The sequence below is a fragment of the Megascapheus bottae genome, chromosome 18 (assembly GCF_031878675.1).
Source record: "Megascapheus bottae isolate mThoBot1 chromosome 18, mThoBot2.hap1, whole genome shotgun sequence".
NCBI classification, from domain to species: Eukaryota; Metazoa; Chordata; class Mammalia; order Rodentia; family Geomyidae; genus Megascapheus; species Megascapheus bottae.
In genome coordinates, this window is record NC_143526.1 from 38,468,507 (window position 1) to 38,492,832 (window position 24,326).

The window sequence follows — 24,326 nt, forward strand, 5'->3', positions numbered from 1 at the left end:
AGGCTAGAGCTCTACCACTTGAGCCTCAGCACCACTTCCGACTTTTTCCTATATATGTGGTACCGAGGAATCAAACCTGGGTCTTCATGCATGCTAGGCAAGCACTTTAACCACTAGGCCAAACTCCCGGCCCAGACCTGGTTATCTTTATCTTACACAAATCTTTCATAAAAGTTGATAAAGGCTTAACAATCTACACCTTTTATGATGTCAGGGTAAATTTGCTACCAAAATAAGCAAGGACAATATGAGTAGGAAAAGTTACAGACCCAGTTTGTTGACAAATATAGATGTAAAATACCTTCAAAGTATCAAACTGAAGTGAATGATGGAAAACTGAAACTAGGGGCTGGGAAGATGACTTAGTAGTAGAGTACTTGCCTGGCATGCATGAAGCCCTGGGTTTGGTTCCTCAGTTCCACATACACAGAAAAAGCCAGAAGTGGTGCTGTGGCTTGATGGTAGAGCACTAGCCTTGAGCAAAAGAAACTCAGGGACAGCGCCCAGGCCCTGAATTCAAGCCCTAGGATGAAGAAGATGAAAATGACGATGACAATGACAATGACAATGGAGAAGTTGGAGGAGGAGGAGGAGGAAGAGGAGGAGGAGGAGGAGGAGGAAGAGGAGGAGGAGGAGGAGGAAGAGGAGGAGCAGGAGGAGGAAGAGGAGGAGGAGGAGGAGGCTAAAACTAGCCATGCAAGATAGGCACATTTAATAGGACTGCAAGGATGGCTCTATGTTAGAGAACTGGAAATGTAATTCACATTAACAGGCAAAAGGCATAATCAATGTTATCTCAACAAATATGTAAAAATAGTAAGAATTTGACATAAATTTAAGGAGAATCTTCTTTTTAAAGTAGAAATAGAAGGGAGCTTTCTAAGTGGATGCTTAGGAACTCATAAAACCAAAACAGAAGACCGGGCACAGATGGCTCACACCTGTAATCATAGCTACCCAGGAGGCTGAGATCTGAGGACTGAGGTTCAAAGCCAGCCAGGTACAAAAGTCTGTGCGACTCTTATCTCCAGTTAACCACCAGAAAACTGGAAGTGGTCTTAAGTGGTAGAATGCTAGCCTTCAGCTAAAGAGCTCAGGGACAGCACCCAGGCCCAGAGTTCAAGTCCCATGGCCAATCAAACACACAGGGGTGATGCTAAAATGAAAACTTTGATCTGATACCAGTGGTTCACATCTGGAATTCTAAGAACTCCAGAGGCTGATCTGAGGATTATGGTTGAAAGCTAGCACAGGCAAGAAAAGACAAACAGTCCATGAGATTCCTTTCTGATTAACCAGCAAAAAAAAAACAAGAAACAGTGACTAGGCTCTGAGTTCAAGCTTCAAGCCCCTGTACTGGCACAATCAATCAACCCATTAACAAAAGTTTAAAAATAAAAATAAAATGACAAACTTAAGAAACTTTATGATTAAATCTGGTATCAAACAAGCCCATTACCGCTATTAAGGGGTGGGATAGGAGGGAGGACTGGCTAGCATTAAGAATGGCATCAAAACCAGGCACTGGTGACCCACGCCTGCAACCCTACTACTCAAGAGACTGAGCTCTGAGGATCATGCTTGGAAGCCAGCCCAGCCAGGAAAGTCTGTGAAACTCCTATGGCCAATAAGCTACTCATAAAAAGCCAGAAATGGCTCTGTGGTTCAAGTGATAGAGCACTGACTTTCAGCACTCAGGCTCTGAGTTCAAGTCCCAGTGTGGGAGGAGTGGAGGGGAGGGAGGGAAGAATCAAATCAAATTGAAGTACAAGTTATTTTTTACAAGTGATGAGCCCAGAGGACAAACCAAAGAAATCATGATCAGCAGTGGGAGAGGATAGCAAGCTAACCAGGTAAAGACCATGACCAAAAGCCATGTTTGCTTCCTTTAGCAACAAGCAAAAAGAAATAATTATCAAGTGCCTGCCTGATGCACAAGGCTCTGAATTCCATTCCCAGCATGAGACAGACACACAGAGCGACGTCTATGTAGATGAAAATCACGACAAGCTCAAGATAAAGATGAGTTTGGTAAGTCTACGGGGCCCTGCAGTGGACATGGCTGGGAGGGGCTTGGGCTTCTGCCAGGCCCTCCTAGATCAGAACAGAGAGAAAGGCCTCCGGCAGGCCTCTGCTGGGGCCTCTTTGCTCTCTCCTTCGCACAGCCATATCTGATCAAAACCAACCACTCAGCCAGGACGCACCATCCATCCTGCTAGCAAGATGATGCCCATGGCATCTCTCCAAGCTCTGCTGGTCCTCAGCCTAACATCACAGCTGGCGCTTGGGAGTCCCAGGCAGTACTTTCTGAGTAGGTGCTGGGTCTGGACCCAGGGAAGGAGGGGTGGATAGTCCAGAGCCCTTCACGAAAAGGAATAGTAATACAGAGTCATGTTCAAAGGTCCAAAGCTTGATAGCAAGATTTAGGTCTAATTTAGGGCAGGTGCTTGATTACTGCATGACTTTGGGCAGTGTCTGGGGTTTCAGTGTTATCTTCATAATGGATAGAGTGCTGAGGAAATATGGCTCTCTGACCTAGTGCCTTCAGTTAGTTTTATGGCCTTCATTTGTGCACGTGCGTGTGTGTGTGTGTACGTGTGTGCATGTGTGTGCACATGTGTGCGTGTGTGTGTGTGTGTGTGTGTGTGTGTGTGTGTGCGCTCTGATGTTGGGACTTGAACCCTGGGCCAGGATGCTGTCCCTTAGCTTTTTCGCTCAAGTCTGGCAGTAACTGCAGCCACAGCTCCACTTGTAGTTTTTCTGGATAATTGAAAATGGGTCTCCTGGACTTCCTACTTCTTGAGTAGCTAGGACCACCTGTGGAAGCCCCTGGCTATGGGAGCTTTTCATTGTTTACCAAAACTCACCTCCCACTTCTTCCTATCCTATTATCTATAGGATAAATTATTAATAAGAGGCTGTCCGACTTTCTCTAGGCCACTTCAAGAGTCAGTATTAAATCGGGCATACATTTATCCTCTTACACACCCACACATACCGTATGTACCCTTAAAATGGACCTAAGTTCTACAGGGATGTGGCACCTGACCCACAAGGGTGGTAAATATCCAATGGGTTCAAGATTCTGCCGGACTCTGTAAATCCTTATGTCCTAGTCAGAACGCGGAGGAAGGCAGCAGCTAAAAACAGAACCTGATTCTCCTCTCTGGGGACCGGTACGGAGGTGTTAGGAGGTGAGGGTGGTAGGTTCCTGGACTTTCTGTGCTTCGACTGTCACTTCTGATATTTATGACCTTCACTTCCTTATTCTCTATTCCAGAGGAGATTTTGGAACCTCCGCCCTGCAGATCAAAACCTGAGAACTGCTCCAGCTTCTGTACAATGCAGGAGGAGTGCCCAGAACATCTCCAGTGCTGCTCTGCCTACTGTGGAATCGTCTGTTCAGTAAATAAGTTCCAAGTCATCAAAAAGTGAGGAATCAAAAAGAACCACCAGTCACCATGGTGGTTCTTTTGCCTTTCTATTGCTTTTATAAGGTGATGGCATTTTCCTTCTCCTTAGCAAAGGTACTTTCCCCAGAAGTTCTGATTCAAAAACCCTCCTCCACTCCCAATCTACCTTGAGCTTTTTCTATCACATCTGTGAATTTCCTTCTCAGCGCATACCCACAAATGTCCCATCCACAGACACTCCCCTCAACCCCACCATCCACCTTTACCCCAGGGCCTGCCTAGAACACTGTATCTGGCTGTACAAGAGTCAGCAGACTCCAAAGGAAATATTGGTCTTCTGGTCATGTTTTCTGTCTTTAGTTCTTCAGGCCTACAGGCCCAACTCCAGAGAAGCTGTGGTTGATTGTCTAAATATTGCCACTCACTCTGAGTCAGCTAAAGAGAGAATTCTCTGGCACAGAGAAAGGCCATTGACCTGTGAGTCCCCATGTGAGGTGCAAGGACATCTTTCCGTCACCTTTTGCCAACAACCCCTTTCTTTGGTCTTTCTTTTTCTGGTGAATTAAAATGAGGAAGTTTGTTCTTCTCTTCTGAAACCCACATGAGCTGTCAGAAAACCTACAGCTGGAGATTCCACCAAGGAACTTCTTGAGAGAAGTTTACTTGTCTTGTTCTCTCTTGTGTTCCTTGCCCTGAGCAGAGTGCCCAACACTTAAGGAAGTGTAGAGCGATGAATATGGGCCCAGCACTAACTACGCAGACTCATATCTGGCTCTGCTATTTTTTTATGTTTTTGTTGGTGCTGGGTTTGACCTCAGGGCCTCAGGCTTGTGAGACAGTCACTCTACCACTTGAGCCTTGTCCCAAACATTTGTTTTCTTTAGCTTCAGTAGGGTCTTCAGGGATTTTGTTGTTGTTGTTGAGGTTTTTTTGGTCCAAGTCTGGCCTTGGACTGTAATCCACCTGCTTATGCCTCTGGGTTAGCTTGGATTGCAGACATTTAATGCCACACTGCCATGTCTGCCTTATTTGTTGAGATGGAGTCTCACTAGGTTTTTGGCTGGAAAGACTTCAAACCATGACTAATCTGCCTCTTGCGCAGATTACAGGTGTGTATCACCGTGCCCAGCCCTCGGATTCTACCATTTCTTAGCTTCAGAGACTTCACACAAATTAACCTCTCTGCGTACCAGCTTCCTCATCAAGAGGGAAACAATAATAGTGAGAAGGCAATGAACAGTTCATAGAAGCTTTATTGTTTGCCACATTATTGATCAGTAAATTTTACTGGTTATGCAAGCACTTTACTTCCAAAGATAAAACTTATAATTTAACTCCATTCCCCTCCAGGCTCTGCATTGGAGAGAAGAGGTAAATGATGATGACTCTTGGTTGTCCCTTAGTCCTCCTGAGCCTCCGCCTAACAGGCTATCAGGGTCCCAGGTGCATAGTATACTTTCAATGGTGGAAGGGACATAAAGTAATAATCGTAGCTCCAAGAATAAAATTGCCCTTGCTAACAAATAATTTACTTCTACAGGATCAAGCAAGAAAGAGCCAGGTGGCATTATGTCTGACCACTGAGCATGTTCCCCCCAGGCCTTCTGTAAGTATGGAATTCACCTGGCTCTCCCAGGAATGTTCCTTTTCTCCTTCCAGCTTCAACCAATGTCCCCACAAGCTCAGATCCGCTTTCTCTGATGAACAGATTGCTCCCACTCGTCCTCCCTATTCCCTTCTAGCTTCTGATTTCACATTCCCTGGGAAGGGTCCAGTCTGAGGGAGTTCTGTAACACAGATCGAAACAGGGAAGCAGAGCCTTGGCTAAGGAACAACATCTTCCAACCTCTAGGTTGATATCACCCTGAAGGCAAATTGAGACCGCCATGCTTCATGGGACGTTGGGTAGCTCACTGTACCTGTCTAAGCAACTCCCTGGGGTGAAGAACAAAGAAACATCATGTCCTGAGAGGTTACAGATCGAAGAATCTAGTCACTGCGAAGACTGGACCCAGATTAGAAGCTGTCAGCAATTCACATGACATCACTCTCTCCAGATTCCAGAAGATTCTTCAGAAGATGGGGGGCCTATTTTCTTACTTTATTGGGGCTACAAAAATGATAGGCAGATGCTGGTGGTTCGCATCCATATTCCTAGAAATCTGAGAACAGAGGCTCAAAGCCAACCCTGGTAGAAAAGTCTGTATGAATCTTTTTCCAATGATTTGTTATCATAAATCAATCTTTACTCCTTTCTTCTGTGATCCTGATTCATTTCTTCATGATCCCTGGCCTAGAGCCAGAGAGACTGTCCAGAAAAATCTACAAGCTCCAGAAACTGACCAAGTGTGGTTCAAGTTTCCCCGAGTGAGGCATCACTCCTTCACACACAGATGTGTCTGTTCAAAAGTCACTCATCACCAAGTGCTAATGCTTCATGCCTGTAATCCTCGCTGCTTGGATCGCAGATCTGAGGATCATGGTTTGAAGCTAGCCTGGGCAGGAAAATCCAGGAGACTCTTATCTCCAAATTACTATCAGAAAACCAGAAGTAGAACTGTGGCTAAAGTACTAAAGCTCTATACTAGCTGTAAGCAAAAAGCTAAGGGAAAGCATCTACGCTTTGAATTCAAGCCCCAGGACCAACACACACACACACACACATACACACACACACACACACACACACACACACATGCATGCACAGGGTCTCAGGAGTCCTGGTGTATGTTTGAGATGATACACATCAGACCTTCTCTTGTTAGACTTCCTGTGTATTAGAAGCTGCAGTTTTCAAAGACTGAACTGCAAGCACTCCCTTCCCAAATCCTGGGCCTGAGGAAACCTGGTGTTCACCAGAGATTGGAAAACACCTGCTGCACTGACTCTACACACCTGAATGAGAGCCTCAGGTATGTGGCTCCGGGGGAGATCAAGACATGGAAAACTGGTGATCTATGAATGAAATAAAGGGAGAAGTTCCCAGGGGTTCTCAGAGCAGCACAGTGGGGCCCATGTGTACAGTGAGCCCCAGCAGGTTAGGGGCCGTCAACACTATCACTGCCCATAACCAGGAGCCAAGCAGCTAAACGAAGCTGAGCTGGGAGGGTCCCCCAACCACAGGTAAGATCCAGATTCCCTGTCCAGGTGAGGCCCCTCAGGCAACACAGTGATGTCAACAGAATACCAGCCACAATCACCTGAGGCAAGGAGTTGTGACCCCACAGAGGAGGAATACTCCCCAGAATGTAGCCTGACCACTGCTAGTGCATGGAAGCAACCCACTCCCAGTGTTTGCCACCCACATGCCTGGAACAGCCCTACCCACCTACCCACCCACCCACCCCCAGAACTGGTGTAGAATAGTAGCAGACCTTTCTAGCCATAAGAAAAAAAAGCCAAGTGGAAGAATCTAATAGTTAATCAAAACACTACACTTCAAGAACTGTCAATAGCAATCTGCAGACAAGAAGTACTGCAGAGGGCTGGGATGTAGCTTGGTAGCAAACCACTTGCCTAGCAAGTGCAAAGTTCTGGGTTTGATCCCCAGTACCTCCCAAAAAAAAAAAGAAAAGAAAAAGTACTGCAGAAAGAATGAAGGTCTTGTTCTCACAGACTGAAAAGCTTTGAAGCACTTGGCAAAGACCACAGAAAACAGGACAAACAACCAATACAGAGTTCCAAAGCCTAATTAAATGACAAAAATTAGCATTTAAATAGAATCCCTTTATGATTAAAAAAGAAAAATCTATCCACACCATATTGTTGAATGACAGGCAGAAGTCCATTGTGGGACAGTAGGAATTTCTCCCCATACCAACATCTGCACCTCTACACGATGGGAATCCCCTATCATGGGTTAAATACAGTTTGCATATGTCTCAAGACTTGGTGTGTTGACATTTAATCCCCGTTATGAAGTATTAATAGCACAGAAACTCAATCTGACTGTAGTTAGAGGTGGACCACTGGCAGGTAAATACAACTACATAAAGTCATGAGGGTGGATGCCACATGAATGAATCCAGACAGACACATGGAACCATGTATGTTCTTTGCCCCTTGTTTTGTGACACCTCAGGTCTCTGCCAGGAAGACAGCCATCATCAGATGTGGCCCCCTTGACCTTGTACCTTCAGAATCATGTGCCAAAAAAATAGCTCTTCTTTATAAAGTAGCCTGCATTGGCTGGGAATTTGGCCTAGTGGTAGAGTGCTTGCCTAGCGTGCACAAAGACCTGGGTTTGATTCCTCAGTACCACATACATAGCAAAAAACTGGAAGTGGGGTTGTGGCTCAAGTGGTAGAGCTCTAGCCTTGAGAAAGCTCAAGGACAGTGCTCAGGCCCTAAGTTAAGTCCCCAGGACTGGCAGTAAATAAATAAATAAAGTAGCCTGCCTTTGGTATTTCCTTACAGTAATGGAAAACTGACTAATACACAGAACTGAAGAAATTCCAGAAAGATGCTCATTGGTCTGTTAACAACTTTTACCTGTTGCTGGAAAGATCCATATTGTTTGAATGTCTTAGCAATTGCTCCACATCCTTTTTGAAAAAATAAACTGAAGCTGGGCGCAGTGGCTCACACCTATAATCCTAGCCAGTCAGGAGGCTGAGGTCTGATAATCAAGGCTCAAAGTCAGCCAGGGCACAAAAGGACCCCTAGAAAATGGGAAGTGGGGCTTGGCTCAAGAGTAGAGCAGCAGCCTTGAGTTGAAGAGCTCAGGTACAACACCCAGGCCCAAGGGTAGGGTGGTAGCCTTGAGTTGAAAAGCTCAAGGACAGCGCCCAGGCTGAGTTCAAGCCCCATGACCCACAAAAAAATAAAATAAAATAAAAAAACAAACTGAAAGTAAAGTGGTGAAGAAAGAAAGGAAAAAAAAAATCCTTGGGCCTGGAGTCTGGCCTAGTGGTAGAGTACTTACCTAGTATGCATGAAGCCCTGGGCTCCATTCCTTGGATCCACATACACAGAAAAGCTGGAATTGGGGCTGAGGCTCAAGTGATAAAACGCTAGCCTTGAGAAAGCCCAAGGACAGTGCCCATGCCCTGAGTTCAAACCCCAGGACTAGCAAAAAAATCTCATGATTCTAAACATATAAACAGCTTTGAAGTTAACTGTAAGAAAGTTAAAGGAAAGGTAAAGAAAGGACGTGCCCAGGCCCTGAGTTCAAGCCCCAGGACTAGGAAAAAAAAAACCTCATGATTCTAAACATATAAACAGCTTTGAAGTCAACTGTAAGGAAGTTAAAGAAAAGGTAAAGAAAGGATACGCATGAAAATTAAGCTCCAGAACTTGTGTTCTTGACTTCATCACTGATATAAAGATTGAAGCCATCAGATCTAGAAAGCATCTGCTGTGGGGACAGCAAGACAGGTAATACTCATCTGCCCTGATTTCCCTTCTCACCTTAGCTCATGGAACGTGTTCATGCTCCACAAGTTCATTCTCACCATGTACCTTGAATAATAATAATGTCCCCAAAATAGATATTCCCAAAACCAGACACATGCCACATGGAAAGGAAGGACATGATTCTTGGTTTATTAAATATAACTGGATAGGGACCAAGAAACTCAGACAATCCATGTTTAACCATGCTCCAAGAATTTAATTCTATTTGCTAGCCTATGTGTTCTAGGCTTCTAGTATTTAATGGCATTTCCTGTATTGGTCTATGACAGACCTCTTCTGCCCTCTGGTGGCTCTAACACTGAGACCACTCGCATCCCCAAAAGTGACAATTTTATTCATGGCTGAGCGAAATTCTATTGTGTATATGGTCCACTTTGTTTATCCATTCATCTGTTGGTGGGCATCTAGGCTGATTATATAACTTGGTTATTTTGAACAGTGCTGTGATAAAGGGTATTTATTTATTTATGGGACCAGTCCTAGGGCTTGAACTCAGGGCCTGAGCACTATCCTTGAGTTTCTTTTTGCTCAAGGCTAGCATTCTGCCACTTGAGTCACAGTGCCACTTCTGGCTTTATCTATTTATGCGGTGCTGAGGAATCAAACCAGGGCTTTGTGCATGCTAGACAAGCACTCTATGGCTAACCCACATTCCCAGCACGGCACCTACATGTACCTTTATAATAAACCAACTTTGAGGGGCCGAGAGTTTGGCCTAGTGGTAGAGTGCTTGCCTAGCATGCACGAAGGCCCGGGTTCAATTCCTCAGTACCACATACATAGAAAAAAGCTGGAAGTGGTGCTGAGGCTCAAGTGGTAGAGCTCTAGCCTTGAGAAAGTCCAAGGACAGTGCTCAGGCCCTGAGCTCAAGCCCAGGACTGGCAAAAACAAACAAACAAACAATAAATAAATAAATAAATAAATAAATAAATAAATAAACCAACTTTGACTCTTCTGAGCATATACATGGTATGGCTATATCACATAAAAATTCTTGTCAGGTGCAGTGGCTCACAAGATGTGAGGATCAAGGTTCAAAGCCAGCCTGGGCACAGACGGACCTGAGACTCTTATCTCCAATTAACCTCTAGAAAATGGGAAGTGGGGCTTGGCTCAAGGGTAAGGCAGTACCCTTGAGCTGAAGAGCTCAGGGACAGCACCCTAGCCCAGGGGTAGGGCAATAGCCTTGAACTGACAGCGCCCAGGCTGAGTTCAAGTCCCATGACCAACAGAGAGAAAAGAGAAAGAGAGAGAGAGAGAGAGAGAGAGAGAGAGAGAGAGAGAGAGAGAGAGAGAGAGAGGCCCTGAGTTTAAGTCTCATTATCAACACCAAAAGAAAATTTTCAAAAACAAATGTGATGACACAAAAGAGCTCCAAGATCTAGCATGTGACTCATTTGTCTACATAAAAGAACCACCAAGGGTTAGCTCCTCAGAAAACCCCCTGTCTTAGAACCAAGGTCTAGCCTTCGAGGAAGGCCCAAGGTAAGAGCATTGCTTAGTAACGCCAACAAACTGGCCCCCCACCCTTGTTCTGCCCCCAACTCATATTCTCCAGTAAAAGAAAGAAGGTTATCAAGCCCAAAAAGAAGGAGCTCTCCCCACACCCTGGGGTCTTAAGGGAGATTTGTGGCCAGTGACCCTAGTTCTAACATCCATCCATCTCTCCCCATGGCCATATGCAGCCAACACCCATTTTCAGTGTTCTTGGGGAAAACAATGGACCACCCATTCTTGCTCAGTATGTATGTCACAGTCCCACAGCCTTATCTAGACCTGCTAGTTCCCATCTCACCCGTGCCCAGACAGCATAGACCAGAGAGTCACACCAGCCTTTATTGGGAAAGAGAAGCATCCAACACCCATTGCAAGTACCAGGGCCACTTCCTATGTTCCAGGCAACAGCAAGAAGTACAGCAGGGCCAGGAAGACCATGAGGGTCTCAGCGAGTGTCACAAGCCCTGTGACATCATCCTCTCCTGCTGCCCGCACAGGACTAGTGGCATCTCTGAAGAAGATCCAGACAAATCAGGACTACTAGGTTTCCTGGGCCTCTGCAAAAAGAAGAAACCTTATGTCATAACCATGCCCCCCTGGCTCCATCTGGCCGATAGGTTTCCCCTCTGTCCTGGAAAATCTGGCAAGCATCTCTCTCAATAGACTTCCTAAACACCTGGATCCAAACTGGCATTAAAGATTCTTGTCATCCAGAAGTTATGCTTTCATTTCTTCATATAAAAATAGCAAGTATGGGTCGGGAATGTGGCCTAGTGGTAGAGTACTTGCCTAGCATGCACAAAGCCCTTGGTTCCATTCTCAGTACGACAATATACAGAAAAAAACAGAAGTGAAGCTGGGCGCAGTGGCTCATGCCTGTAATCCTAGCTACTCAGGAGGTTGAGATCTGAGGATCATGGTTCAAAGCCAGCCTGGGCACTAGAACACGTGAGACTCTTATCTCCAATTAACCACCAGAAAAAGAGAAGTAGTACTGTGGCTCAAGGGGTAGGGTGGTACCCTTGAGCTGAAGAGCTCAGTATCAGTGCCCAGGCCCAGAGTTCAAACACCATGACCCCCCATACACACACACCTACCACACACACAGACATACACACACACACACACACACAAAAGCCAGAAATGATGCTGTGGCTCAAGTGGTAGAGCACTAGCCTTGAGAAGGTTCAAGGATGGCACCCAGGCCCTGAGTTCAAGTCCTAGGACTGGGAAAATAAATTAATAATAATAATAATAATAAATAGCAAGTGTGTCTGCATCCTTCCATGCCTGGCCTCCATCCCTCCCCACTCAAGCATGTTGCTTACACTCATCTTCTGGGCCTTTGCTAACAATCACATGACTTGTCCAGCATGCTTTCTGTGCTATCCTAGTGCCCAGTGTCATGCCAGTCCATCTCACCCACAAAGTTCTCCCAGAAACCACACCCTCTTTAAATCCTCCAAGCCCATGGCGTCTATCTGACGGCTCTGTTCTTCACATAGGATCTATAGGATCTTTGCCCTATACTAGACTCCTCTTAACTTCAACAACCCCTTCTCCGTACCTAAGCCTGAGATCGGCTAACTGGAGATCTGGCTGGTGGTGACAGTGATCTGTTCCCTCCTAGTTCAGAATCAGAGTCCCTGGACCTGTTGGAGTCCACAGTGTGCGTGGATGGCAGGGCCAGGGGTACACAGAAGCGGCCGCATCCTGACTTGCAGCACTTTTCCCCGGCTTGACAGTGTTCATCCATCAAGCAGCTGGTGATACACAGGCCCACCAAAATGTTTGGACAAATGCCATTGCTCCCTGTGGGGAAAGCAGACCTGAGTAAGCAGACAGGACATTGGCTGTGGTGTCCTTTGGGGCCTGTAGAAAACAGACCCAGGAGTTCAGCCTTTGACTCCTCACACAATCCTCACCAATCTATGGACACTCAAAAACCCCTGAACCAAGAGTTTTTAAATGGTGAACCAGAGGGAACTTCCTAGAGGCAATTCCAAGGCTGTTAGCTCTGAGGTTCAGGGGTAGAGATGGGCGAAACAGAGAGCCAGGTCTTTCCACTCTCCTCTGCTGCAACTGGAGAGTGTCATTCCCACATCTGTGTGTGTGTGTGTGTGTGTGTGTGTGTGTGTGTGTGTGTGTGTGAATGTCAAAATGAAACTCTCCTTGTACAAATAATGTATACTATTTTTTTTGTCCTGGGGCTTGAACTCTGGACCTGCCTTAGCTTGTTTGCTCAAGGCTAGTGCTCTACCACTTGAGCCATAGCTCCACTTCCAGTTTTCTGGAGATTCATTGAAGGGAAGAGTCTCATGGACTTTCCTGCCTGGACTGCCTTCAAACTGAGGTCCTCAGATCTCAGCCTCCTGAGTAGCTAGGATTACAGGCGTGAGCCATGGGTTCCTGGCTTATGTACTATTTTAAAATGAACTTTTTTTTTTGCCAGTCCTGGGCTTGAGATCAGGGCCTGGGCACTGTCCTTGGATTTTCTCAAGCCCATAGCTCTACCACTTCTGGTTTTTTTCTATGTACATGGTACCAAGGAATCAAACCCAGGTCTTCGTGCATGCTAGGCAAGCACTCTACCACTAGGCCAAACTCCTAGCCCCAAAAGGAACTTTTTTTTTAGCAGAATTAGAAGAAGCCACACTGTCAGTCTTCTAACCTAAATATTTTTCCTACTACTGTGCACGGCCCCCATCATTTCTTTTCGTACCAACATGAACCCCATAGTGCTAGCAGAAGGGAAGCTGGGTGGGGTCTCAGGAGACCAGAAAGATGACAACTCTAGTTCCTCTCGGGAGGTGGTCCACAGCCAGGTGGCTCCCTCTCAAGTTCATTCTGGAACCCAAGAAACACTTACAGATTTCTTCCCACCCCTTCCCTCCCCCCCCCAAAAAAACAGGCCAGCATACCTCCCTCGATGTCTGCACGGCAGGCATGACCACAGCCAGTGCTGCAGCATTTGTGGCCGGTAGGGCAGGACAAATCGTGGTCACATAGCTCCTCACACGGAAGGGGGTCAGCAGGACATCCACTATTAAGCTCTGCCACAGGGTCAAGACGAGAGGTTCAAGTCCAGAATATGACATCGATTTTGTTTGCCTCCAGTGTATATACAGATATATACTTCTCAAGTTCATTGTATATGCAATGCATTCAGATATTTTTTATTCTCTTTAGGTCTTCTTTTTTGTGGGGTGTGCCAGTTCTAGGGCTTGAACTAAGAGCCTGGGTGCTATTTCTGAGCTCTTTTGCTAAAGGCTAGCAGTTGGCTACTTAAGCCATAGTTCAAGCCCCAGTACCAGCACACACACACACACACACACACACACACACACAGGAACACAATTTTCAGATCTATTTCATTATAACAATCAGCCTAAATTGCCAACTCCACATTTATTCTCTCTTTTTTCCTGTGACTGGCACTTTCCTGGGCTTCATGCCTGGTGAAGTCCCCTTTCACACTGTCTCAAGGTGCCACAAATCAGCTTCACTGGACTACACAGATGGTTCTGCATCTTTGAAGGCCCAACTGGGCATCCCAGTATCACTCAAGCCCCACTGGAGCTCCCGGCCCAGAGCAGATGAGTGACATTAGCTATGCCATGTGGGTTCATGATATGTCCAGCTGAGACTAAGCAACCACACAACTGCAAGCAAGAGTAAACCTCTGCTGTCTTAAGCCACAAAATTTAGGGATGTTTTCTTACACAGCAATACGTACATGAAACTGCTATTGACAGAACCCCAGGCTTATTCTGAGTGACAATGTTTCCAGCTAAAATGGGGATTCACTTTCCCATAATCCCTTACCACCAGAGGTGACCATGAACAAAGATATAAACTAGAGAGATTTTTTGCATTCCCCTCCCTCTTCCTTCTTCCAGTCCAGGGTGGACTTCCTAGAAAGACTGAGTAGCCAGGCACCCTCACACTTGTATCCCTAGCTATTCAGGAAGCTGAGATTTAAGGATCACAGCTCAAAGCCAGCACACACAGAAAAATCCCAGTGAGACTCTTATGTCCAATTACCACTCAAAAGACAAAAGTGGAGCAGGGCACCAGTGGATCATGCCTGTAATCCTAGTTACTCAGAAGGCTGAAATCTGAGGATCATGGTTCAAAGTCAGCCAGTCTATGAGACTCTTATCTCCAATTAGCCATGAAAAAAAACAGAAGTGGCATTGTGGCTCAAAATTGGTAGAGTTCTATCCTTGAGCTGAAGAGCTCAGGGACAGCACCCAGGCCCAGAGTACATAACTGACAAAAAAAAAAAAAACAGAAGTGGAACAGTGACTCAAAAGTGTTGTGCACTAGCCAACACTGAGCAAAAGAGCTCAGGGACAGTGCATAGACCCTGAGTTCAATCCCCATAACAAAATAGAAAGAAAGTAAAAAAGAGAGAAAGGAAGAAAGAAAGAAGCCTTCATTGACCCAGGGGTCACTCAGTATGAGGACAAAATCGAGAACAGATAAGGCAAAAGAAATGACTTCACCCTTGTCAGAATCCCAGAGCTGCCACACCAGTCCCAATCCCCACTTCAGGATTTCTTGTTATGTGAGAACAATGAAACCTTCTTTGATTAATTTCTTCTCACAGCCAGACACATTCCAGATGTGCCTGCTCATCATTCCCATGAAGATAAAGAAACCCAGAGGAAAAAATGAGGCTTGCCCAGAACTAGAGTGAGTCAATAGCTGCTCAGAAGACTGAGATCTCAGGTCACAGCCAAGAAAATCCAAAAGACTCTGTTTTTAATTGCTCAAGTGGTAGAGCCTTGAGCAAAAAATAAATAAATAGATAAAGGTAAGACACAACATTTAGGCCCTTCATTCAAGCCCTAGCACTGACATCAAAAAACAAAACAAAAAAGCATCTCTTCCTTTCTACATCTGCTTTTTTTCAGTAAAGCTCCAGTCACTCAACTGCTCAGGCTGGACATTGGGCATCATTCTCTTTCTAGTTTCAATCCAATTTTAATCATTTTTACAGCCCACATATTATGCATTCGGAAACCATGGGAAGATTTTGTCCTTTGCCAGGTACTGATGGCTCACACCTGTAACCCTCGCCACTCAGGAGGCTGAGATCTGAGGATCACAACTCAAAGGAAAGTCTCTGAGACTGGTAATCTCCAATTCACTACCCAAAAACCAGAAGTAGAGCTACGGCTCAAAGTAATAGATCACTGCCGGGCCTGGTGGCCCACTCCTGTAATCCTAGCTACTCAGGAGGCTGAGATCTGAGGATCGTGGTTCAAAGCCAACCCCAGGCACTAAAGTCTGTGAGACTCTTATCTCCAATTAACCACTAGAAAACCAGAAGTGGCACTGTGACTCAAGGGTTAGGGTGGGAGCCTTGAGCTGAAGTGCTGGAGACAGTGCCCCGGAGTTCAAGCTCCACGACTGACCAAAAAATAAAAAAGTAGTGGACCACTAGCCTTGAGCAAAAAAGCTCAGTATGCAGGCGCTGAGTTCAAGCCCCATGAATGACAAAAGGCAGAGTGGAGGCAGAAAGTCCCTCCCAGCACCAAGTGCCACCCCAACAGGTTCAGAGAGATGAACAGATGAGCCTGAAACCACACAGTCAACACACAGAAAAGCCAGGACTCACACTAGCACTCAGATCAGCGCTTCCATCTGAGCCAGGTCCCAGTGTCTGCCTGTGCTTCAGGCAACCTGACTAGCCCTCCACCTTGCCAACCACTCCGGCATTACCTCTGGCAAACCTCTGGCAGCATCAGAGGTGACAGAGAGTAGGAACTTTTCATACCCAGGACGGAGAGATTCCAAGCAATCAGTCCCCTTGAGTGAGCTGCCGGTCCTTCCTTAGGACTGGAGCTATAGAAACCACAGAAGTAGCTAACTCCTGTCTAATTGCTATTAGCCAGTTTCACCTCCCACCAGGCTAGGGATCCTGCTCCACCAGTAGGCTCCAGGAGATCTACAGGATATCACTAACCCTGCTGTCTACTCATCTCCCAGCAAAGTTCCATCTGAGCTGGAGCCAGAGCAGCTTACAACGATTCTGTGCCAGCCTCACCCTCAGCCTCCACAATTCAGCCATCTTCTTCAAACAGTGAGAAGATTGTACTAGGCACAAACACGTTGTGCAATGACTGCCTGAAACAGATTCTCAGGCTTTGGCTCCAGAACCCAGCCTCAAGAGACCTGGCAGAAGTACAACCTGCTAGTCTCTCTGAGCACAGGCTGCCCCTGTGGGTACTGGGAAGAGGCCTGCCATCTGTGGAGGCCTAGTGGGAAGGAAGGTGGCTGTCGTGGGCTGTGGAATTTCAGAAATTAGGTGATCAATGAGGAGAAAAGAATCCCGGTTCTGAATTAAAAGGACTGAGCCAGTTGTAGTAATCTCAGCACTCTGGAAATTGAGGAATGAAGACCCGGCTTAGATTATCAAAGCCAGTCCTGGTCTCAAATAGAAGAGAACGAAAGTATACTCTTGACCCATCCTTCTTAGAAAGAGGGAAGAAACGAATGTGTATTGACACTTTAAATCATAGTAAGCACTTCTGGGGTTATCTTTCCACCTCACAGGATGGGAACTGAGACTCAGAGGAGCAGAAGAGCCATACCAATGAGCCTTCTAGAATCTCAGGCTTGAACCCAGATCTCAGACACCCTAAATCCATGCTTTAGCACTCTGACACCCTGAGATAAAAGAACAGCTCCAATTCCTTCAGAAAACAAAATGGAAGCTGAGCGCTGGTGACACACACCTGTCATTCTGGCTACTCAAGAGGCTTAAGGTCTGAGGATTATGGTTCAAAAACATCTGGGACAGGAAAGTCCTCAATACTCATCTCCAATCAACTATCAAAAAGCTGAAAGTGAAGGTATGGTTCAAGTGGTAGAGCAACAGCACACACAAAAATTCTATTTCTCTCTCTAGACAATGAGTAGGGACAGGAACTATTTTGTCACCACAGCGTGCTCATGGTTCATCACTGCATCTGACAAACAAGAAGCACTCAGTAGATGCGTGTCGGAAAAAGAAACATTGAAATGAACAATCTGGTCATGGGGACTCGGGGTGGGGGTGGTAATGTCTTTCAAATGCCTCTCTACCAATTCATTTCCACCCCACAAGTGGTCATCCTGTGGCCTCCAGTATCTTGGATACTGATGAATGGGGTTGTCCATAGACATCAAATTCTATTTTCCCAGCTCTTTGCATGTTATTGGGCTATGATTTTAACAGAGGGAATTCAATAAAGGATACCGGAAATAGCCGACCAACTTTCAAACCTGCCTTCCTTCTCCTCTGACACATCCCATAAATCATCCTGACCTAATGTATTCTTTTTCTTTAGCCAGTCCTGGGGCTTGAACTGAGGGCCTAAACACTGTCCTTGGGCTTTCTCAAGGCTATCACTCTTCCACTTGAGCCACAGCACCACTTCCAGCTTTTTCTGTGTATGTTGTACTGAGGAATTGAACCAGGATGCATGTTAGGCCAGCACTCTATCACTAGGCCAGAATCCTACTCTTTTGCTTCTGCTTCTTCTGCTGCCTCTGCTGCTGCTTCTTCGTCGTTGTCATCGTCGTCGTCGTCGTCTTCTTCTTCTTCTTCTTCTGGTTACAGGGTAGAACTTTGGGCTTGGGCACTGTCCTTGAGCTCTTCAGCTCAAGGATGGTGCTCTACCACTTGAGCCACAGCCCTACCCACAGCCCTACTCCAAGTTTTCTGGTGATTAATTGGAGATAAGAGTCTCACGGACTTTAGTGCCCAGGATGGCTTTGAACCTCGATCCTCCTGAGTAGCTAGGACTAAAGGTCCACCAGCAGCCAGCTCCTTTAAATAGGATCTTGTTTTCTTTCCTGGGCAGGCCTGGACCATAATCCTCCTCTTAATGTATCCTGTCATAGCTGGAATGCCAGGCACATACAACTGTGCCCAGCTTTTTATTGGTTGAGATGGGGTCCTGAAAACTTATGCCCAGCCTACCTTTGAATTTTGCTTCTCCTCAGAGTTTTCCATGTCACTAGGATTATAAGCCTGAGCCACTGCACTCAACTTGTATATTTTTTTCTCAGATGATAACAGGCACTTGACTATTGCTTCTCAAAATAAAAGAAAACCAACCCACAGACATGATTTGCTGAGCTGGCACAAAACAGCTCGCTTTTTCTTTCTCAAATACACAAACAAGTTAGACTGTGGGGTATAAGGATGATGCTTCTTACCTGGTTTCGGGTTGAAGACTGGGTCTACACAGATCTGACTGCAGCCAAACGTGCAGCATTTTTTTCTACCTGGGCATGTTTCATCAGTGGTACACCTCTTTAAACAACGTCGTTTTTCAACAACCCTGGGACACTTGCCTTTCTTCCCTATTACAAAAACAGACAGCAACAGAAAGTACCCAGTGCCAGTGTATCCACAGACAGAGAATCAGGAACAAAAGCTCAGAATGTCTCTGAGCCTTCAACCTGAGACAAAAGTAGAAGCCATGGTAACAGTAATACTCAACATTTTTCATAACATTTACAATGTTTATCTTCTTGTAGGAACATCTCAATTTGATCTGTATTTTACATATGAGAACATTGGAGCACAAAAAAACTAAGATTTGAACTAGATATAGCTCAGTAGTAGAGCCACACACACACATGCACATGTACGTGTACACACACATACATGCACACACACATACACACACATAAACAGAGATGCTCAAGTTTGAAAATTTTTACCTAGTCCTAGGGTCTAAACTATTTCCCTTCCTTTCTACTCCCCCCTGAGCTGGGGTTGAGCACTGAGGTTCACACATGCTAGGAAAGCACTCTACTAAAGCACATATCCAGCCTGTTAACTTAAACAGGTTTCTGTTCACAGCTCATCCTTCTTTGAATTCACAGGAAAAAAAAACAAAAGCTATCAATAATCAGTGGTACTCTCTGTCCTGATAGAAAGCGAAAAACAGGAATGCCAAGGTTACAGGACAAGAACCCCAAAAGGCTAAGCATTGGTGGTTCATGCCTACAATTCTAACTACTCAGCAGGGTGAGATCTGATTATCACAGTTCAAAGCCAGTCTAGGCAGGAAATTCTATGAGAGTCTGATCTCCAGTTAACCACCAGAAAATCAGAAATGGTGCTATGGCTCAAAGACCTAGAGTGCTAGCCTTGAGCAAAAGAGCTCAGGGAAAGGTCCCAGGCCCCAAGTTCAAGCCCCACCAGCAACCAAAAGAAAAGAACCCCCAAAAGGGGAAAAGAATAACCGCTGGACTTCAAGAGCCAAGCTAGGAGGTAAGGAGCTCTCTGATTCTATCCAAAGACAAGGATGGAGTGCATGTTGAGGTTCTGCTTCTCATGCCAACATACCCTTGGGAATATCTCCTAGGCATTTCCAACCACAGCCTGTGTCGCAGCACTTCTGCCCAGCAGGACACCCGTTATCATCACGGCACAGGTTTTTGCATGGATGCCTATCAGGAGGACAGTCTCCCTTTTTCTCTGCAAAAGAGGTCACAGAAGGTTAGCATGATTGGCTAGACATCAAGAAATGGGCACTGGAAGATGGTGAGCTTCAAGGACCTCCAAATATCCTACAACCACCTTCTCCTCCTACCACACAAATACGAACTCATCAACTCTACCTCAGGACCAGTGTGCTTCCAATGCAGAGAGAAGGCCTAGGGGGATCCTATTCTCATTTAATGAGCTCCAGAGAATAGTTGCCATCTCTAGCAAGTCCCTGTCTCCTGATCCAGAGAGGGTAGCTGGAGCCAAGATAACCCAGGCAGCATTGACTTAGAAACTCCTGTAAAGAGCATTAGAACAGCTAGGCGTCAATGGCTAATACCTGTAATCCTAACTGCTTAGGAGACTAAGTAGCTGAGGGTTGAGGTTCAAAGCTAGACCTGGCAGAAAAGTCTGTGAAACGCTTATGTCCCCTTAACCACTAAAAAGCCAGAAGCAGAGTTGAGGCTCAATTGGTACAGCAAAAAAAAAAAAAAAAGAAGAAGCCCTGAGTTCAAACTTTAGTGCCTACACCAAAAAACAAAACCAACTCCTCATTTAGACTCAGAAGTTAACTAAAAGCAGGAGACCTCCCTGCCTTACTTTTATATTTGTCTCCTTTATTCTGAGTCTCTTTTCTACTGTCACCTTGAGTCCCAGGACTAATCAATACCATCTTTAGACAGGGACCAAAACTACCCCCCCACACACAAAACCGGCAGAGTCCTGCGTGACAGATCACTCCAGGAACAATTACCTATCATAATGAGGCTGAATCTTAGAGCAAGGATAGTCCTCTCAGCAGCACCAGAAGGCTCCCCTCAAATGCTAACCATGGCAAGTTCTGTGGAAACCCCCTTTACAGACTCAAAGGTGAGCTAATGCTTGACGTGACCATCTTGGTTCAAGACTGTTTAATTATACATACCCCTGGCGCTCTGGCCCAGTTCTTCTTCTGTTTAAACCTGAAGCCCATGTCAGTACCCTGAAAATGGGCTAACATTTTTTTACCTCTGCTCCTCCCACAGACAGCCAGTCAGAACACTTTCCCCAGGACTTATCTCAAGTTGGTCTATTGGGGCAAATGATGAAGCTCCATGTTGAGACCCTGGGCCTCTAGGACTCTGGTTCCGCTGAGAATCCATTCCCACAGACCGCCCGTACAGATGACCAACTCCTCATAACTCCTTCCCTAGTAACTTTCTGCTGCTGTTACCCAGAGATGGCAAATGATAGCTCACCATGCTCTCCTGCAGCTACCCAGGATGCCAGGGACCCAAGAGCCAGAGCCTTCAGAAGGAAGAGGCAGCTTAACATCCTGATGACAGAGTTGAGATGGGAGCTCAGGTCAGGCCAGAGATGGACAGATTATCCACAGTATCACTTGAGGAAAAGGCAGGACTAGAGATTATCTTAAACCACTCCCCACAGGCTTCCCTTACACTACTGTCCCCAGTCTTCTTTCCAAACAAGGAGAGTAATTGGTTGCTGATATGGGGGAAAATTCCTGGCACTACCAAAGGGCCTGCATGATGGGAGTGGTCAAACTCTAATGTATCACAACACTGTTGGATGATGAAAAGAAACTTTGTGAGAGAATGGAAAAATTAAGATAGCCATTGGACACAGGATCGGTGAGAGAGAAGGGGGAGGGAAGAGGGGGGGAGGGAGAGTGCTAAAGGCCTTTGAAAGGATTTAGCTGCAGCCAAAATGACAATGGGAAAAGCTAGTCATACAACTTTATAAGAAAAAGACAAGCTAATAAAATAACTGAAGTATGACATTGTAACCTCTGCTCAACCTGGCAACTTAGAAAAGATACAAGGGATCACTTAGAGACTATTAAATACACACAAAGCACTGTTGGGGTTTTTCAGAATCAATGCACCAAAAACCTACATCTTGTCCCTTTTAGATTACAAAAGCCATTCTTGGACCAAATGAAGCTAGCTAGCAAAATTTAAGAGAGCTATGACTCCAACAGTCTTGTCCATTTCTATCATACTTTATCTCTTTTTCCTCTATTTTTTATTTATCTTTAATGCTCAAGTCCTTGGTTGGTTAATGGTGTCCACTGGCACTATAAGGTTAAAGAACCAGGTGATAGTCAACACATAAGGCAAAAAAAATCTCCTTAATATAGCAAAGAGTTTGGTGCTAGAAAGTTGACTGCAATGTCATAAGGCTAATGGAGACCACTGGGATAACACTTATTGTCCAATACATGTCTTATAAACAATCTAACACATACAACAATCTCTGGTGCCGGGAATTTGGCCTAGTGATAAGAGTGTTTGCCTAGCATACACGAAGACTTGGGTTCAATTCCTCGGTACCACATACATAGAAAAACCTGGAAGTGGTGCTGTGGCTCAAGTGGTAGAGCTCTAGATTTAAGAAAGCCCAAGGACAGTACTCAATCCTTGAGCCCAAGCCCCAGGACTGGCAAAAAAAAAAAAAGAAATCCATAAAAAAAATCATAATCTCTCTCCATCCCTCCCTCCCTCTCTCTGTTGCCAGTCCTGGGGCTTGAACACGGGGCCTGGGCACTGTCCTTGAACACTTTTTTGCTCAAGGCTAGTGCTCTGCCACTTGAGCCACAGCACCACTTCTGGCTTTTCCTAAGTATATGGTACTGAGGAATCGAACCCAGGGCTTCCTCTCCTTCCCTCTCCTTCCCTCTCTCTCCCTCTCCACTCTCTTCTCATCTCTCTCTCTCTCTCTCTCTCTCTCTCTCTCTCTCTCTCTCTCTCTCTCTCTCTCTCTCTCTCTCAGATGTAGGGCAAGATCAGATGCTGAGATCTTTTGCTCAAGGCTAGTGCTCTACCACTTTAAGCCACAGCTCCACTTCTGGTTTTTGAATGGTTAACTGGAGTTAAGAGTGGGGACTTTTCTTTGAATCTCGATTCTTAGCTCTTGGCCTCCTAAGCAGCTAGGATTATAGGCATAAGCCACCAGAGCCCAACAATAATCTTTTTTTTTCTTTTTGTGCCCGTGGGTTGTGATTTCACACTTTCCCTTAGCTTTTTTTTCAAAAGCTCAAGACTGGTGCACTACTACTTGAGCCATAGCATTTGTTGAGATAAAATCTCACCACTGTAGCCCAGGCTCACCTCATATTCACTAGGTAGCCAAGACTTGAACTTGGCAATACTCCTGCCTCAGCTTTCTAAATGTGGGCAGCATAGGCATGAGCCACAACTCCTGGATCCACACAATTATCTAGAAGTATGTATCAACGAGAATGGAAACTGAAACACAGTCTAAGAAAATTGAGTTGTCACACAGCTAGTAAGTAGTTAAAACAGATGCAGATGACCCAATTCTATACACCATGTATTTTATTTTTGCAGTGCTGGGAATCTAACCCAGGACCTGGTGGATGCTGGGCAAGTACCCTGCACTAAGCCACACTTAGCTTTGAGAGTGTCGTGTTTATGTAGCTCAAGCTGACTTTGAACTTTCCATCCCCCCTGCATCCTCTTCTCTAGTGCTGTCAGTACCACCTGGCCAGTGTTCTTAGCTGCTATATCACATCATATTTGAACCAATACCTTTCCAACTGCAGAACTTCCTACTCTTAGATATTTTGACCTGCTACCCATAAATGATTTCAACTATATTCGAGGACATCTTAGCTCTGAGAGAAGAGACAGTAAAGGGAAACGATAGTCGTTAATCCTTCGGCTCCAGCCCAGCCACAATCACACATCTGGGTAAGTAACCCTAACTCCTAGGAGCAGGGCAAGAAACTCGAGCCAAAACTCAAATATCATTCTGCTGTCTTCAGAGACAAGAGGCAGCACCTCAGTCAAAACCTTGAGAGGCCAGGCATAGGTGGTTCACACCTGTAATCGTAGCTACTCAACAGGGTGAGATCTCAGGGTCACAGTCCAAGCCAGGGAGAACAGGACTTGAGCAGGAAAACTGCCAAATGAATTGCCAAAAAGGCCCAAGGTGGAACTGTGACTCAAGTGTTAAGGTGCTAGCCTGGAGCAAAAAGCCAAGCGAGAGCGCCCAGGCCCTGATTTCAAGCCCCAGGAAACACACACACACACAAGGCCTTGAAAGACTTGGTGCCTTGGGATGGTACAAACCTGAGCGTCCAAGCCCTGATTTCAAGCCCCAGGAAACACACACGCACGCACAAACACAAGGCCTTGAAAGACCTGGTGCCTTGGGATGGTACAGACCAGATCTCCCCTTGTTGGACCTCCTGTATAGTAGCAGTTTATATATTAGGAGCATTTTTCAAAGACTGAACTGCAGACATTCCCATCTGGTCCCAAAAAGGCGCACAAGGAAACCTGCCGCTCCTCCTCCCCACGAGAACCTAGAGCCGGGCTTGACGCCTTGCTGGGAACAGCGGCCCGGAACTCCAGCAGGCCGCTCTCCAAGCTCCGCCCCCAAGGCGCCGCCCTCCGGCCAAGAAGCCCGGACCACCTACACACACACCCGGCCGGAGGCGGCGGTTCGGGTCCCATGGTAACGCCGCCGCGCCTCGCGTC

At 45.9% G+C, this 24,326-nt stretch overlaps 2 protein-coding genes across 4 annotated transcripts in view; both read right to left on the reverse strand.

The window, feature by feature from the left end:
* Positions 1–8,845, reverse strand: part of Wfdc8 (WAP four-disulfide core domain 8) — a 17,188-nt gene extending 8,343 nt beyond the window's left edge. The window contains 2 exon segments of the mRNA XM_090352725.1: positions 8,001–8,074; positions 8,823–8,845. Coding sequence (XP_090208851.1) covers positions 8,001–8,074; positions 8,823–8,845 — 97 coding nt within the window.
* Positions 8,846–10,648: 1,803 nt separating this feature from the next.
* On the reverse strand, positions 10,649–24,269 carry Wfdc3 (WAP four-disulfide core domain 3). 3 transcript variants are annotated; one of them, XM_090352428.1, is made up of 7 exons: positions 24,012–24,269; positions 21,060–21,201; positions 19,681–19,812; positions 18,540–18,686; positions 13,247–13,378; positions 11,893–12,137; positions 10,649–10,882 (listed from the first exon to the last, which is right to left on the reverse strand). In XM_090352428.1, the coding sequence occupies exons 2-6, from the start codon at positions 21,133–21,135 to the stop codon at positions 11,893–11,895; spliced, it is 732 nt and encodes a 243-aa protein (XP_090208554.1). In that variant the 5' UTR covers positions 21,136–21,201; positions 24,012–24,269; the 3' UTR covers positions 10,649–10,882. The 3 variants fall into 3 exon arrangements, with proteins under 3 accessions (XP_090208554.1, XP_090208555.1, XP_090208556.1); XM_090352429.1 differs by lacking the exon at positions 24,012–24,269 and adding an exon at positions 22,932–23,019; XM_090352430.1 differs by lacking the exon at positions 21,060–21,201.
* Between the last annotated feature and the right edge of the window lie 57 nt (positions 24,270–24,326).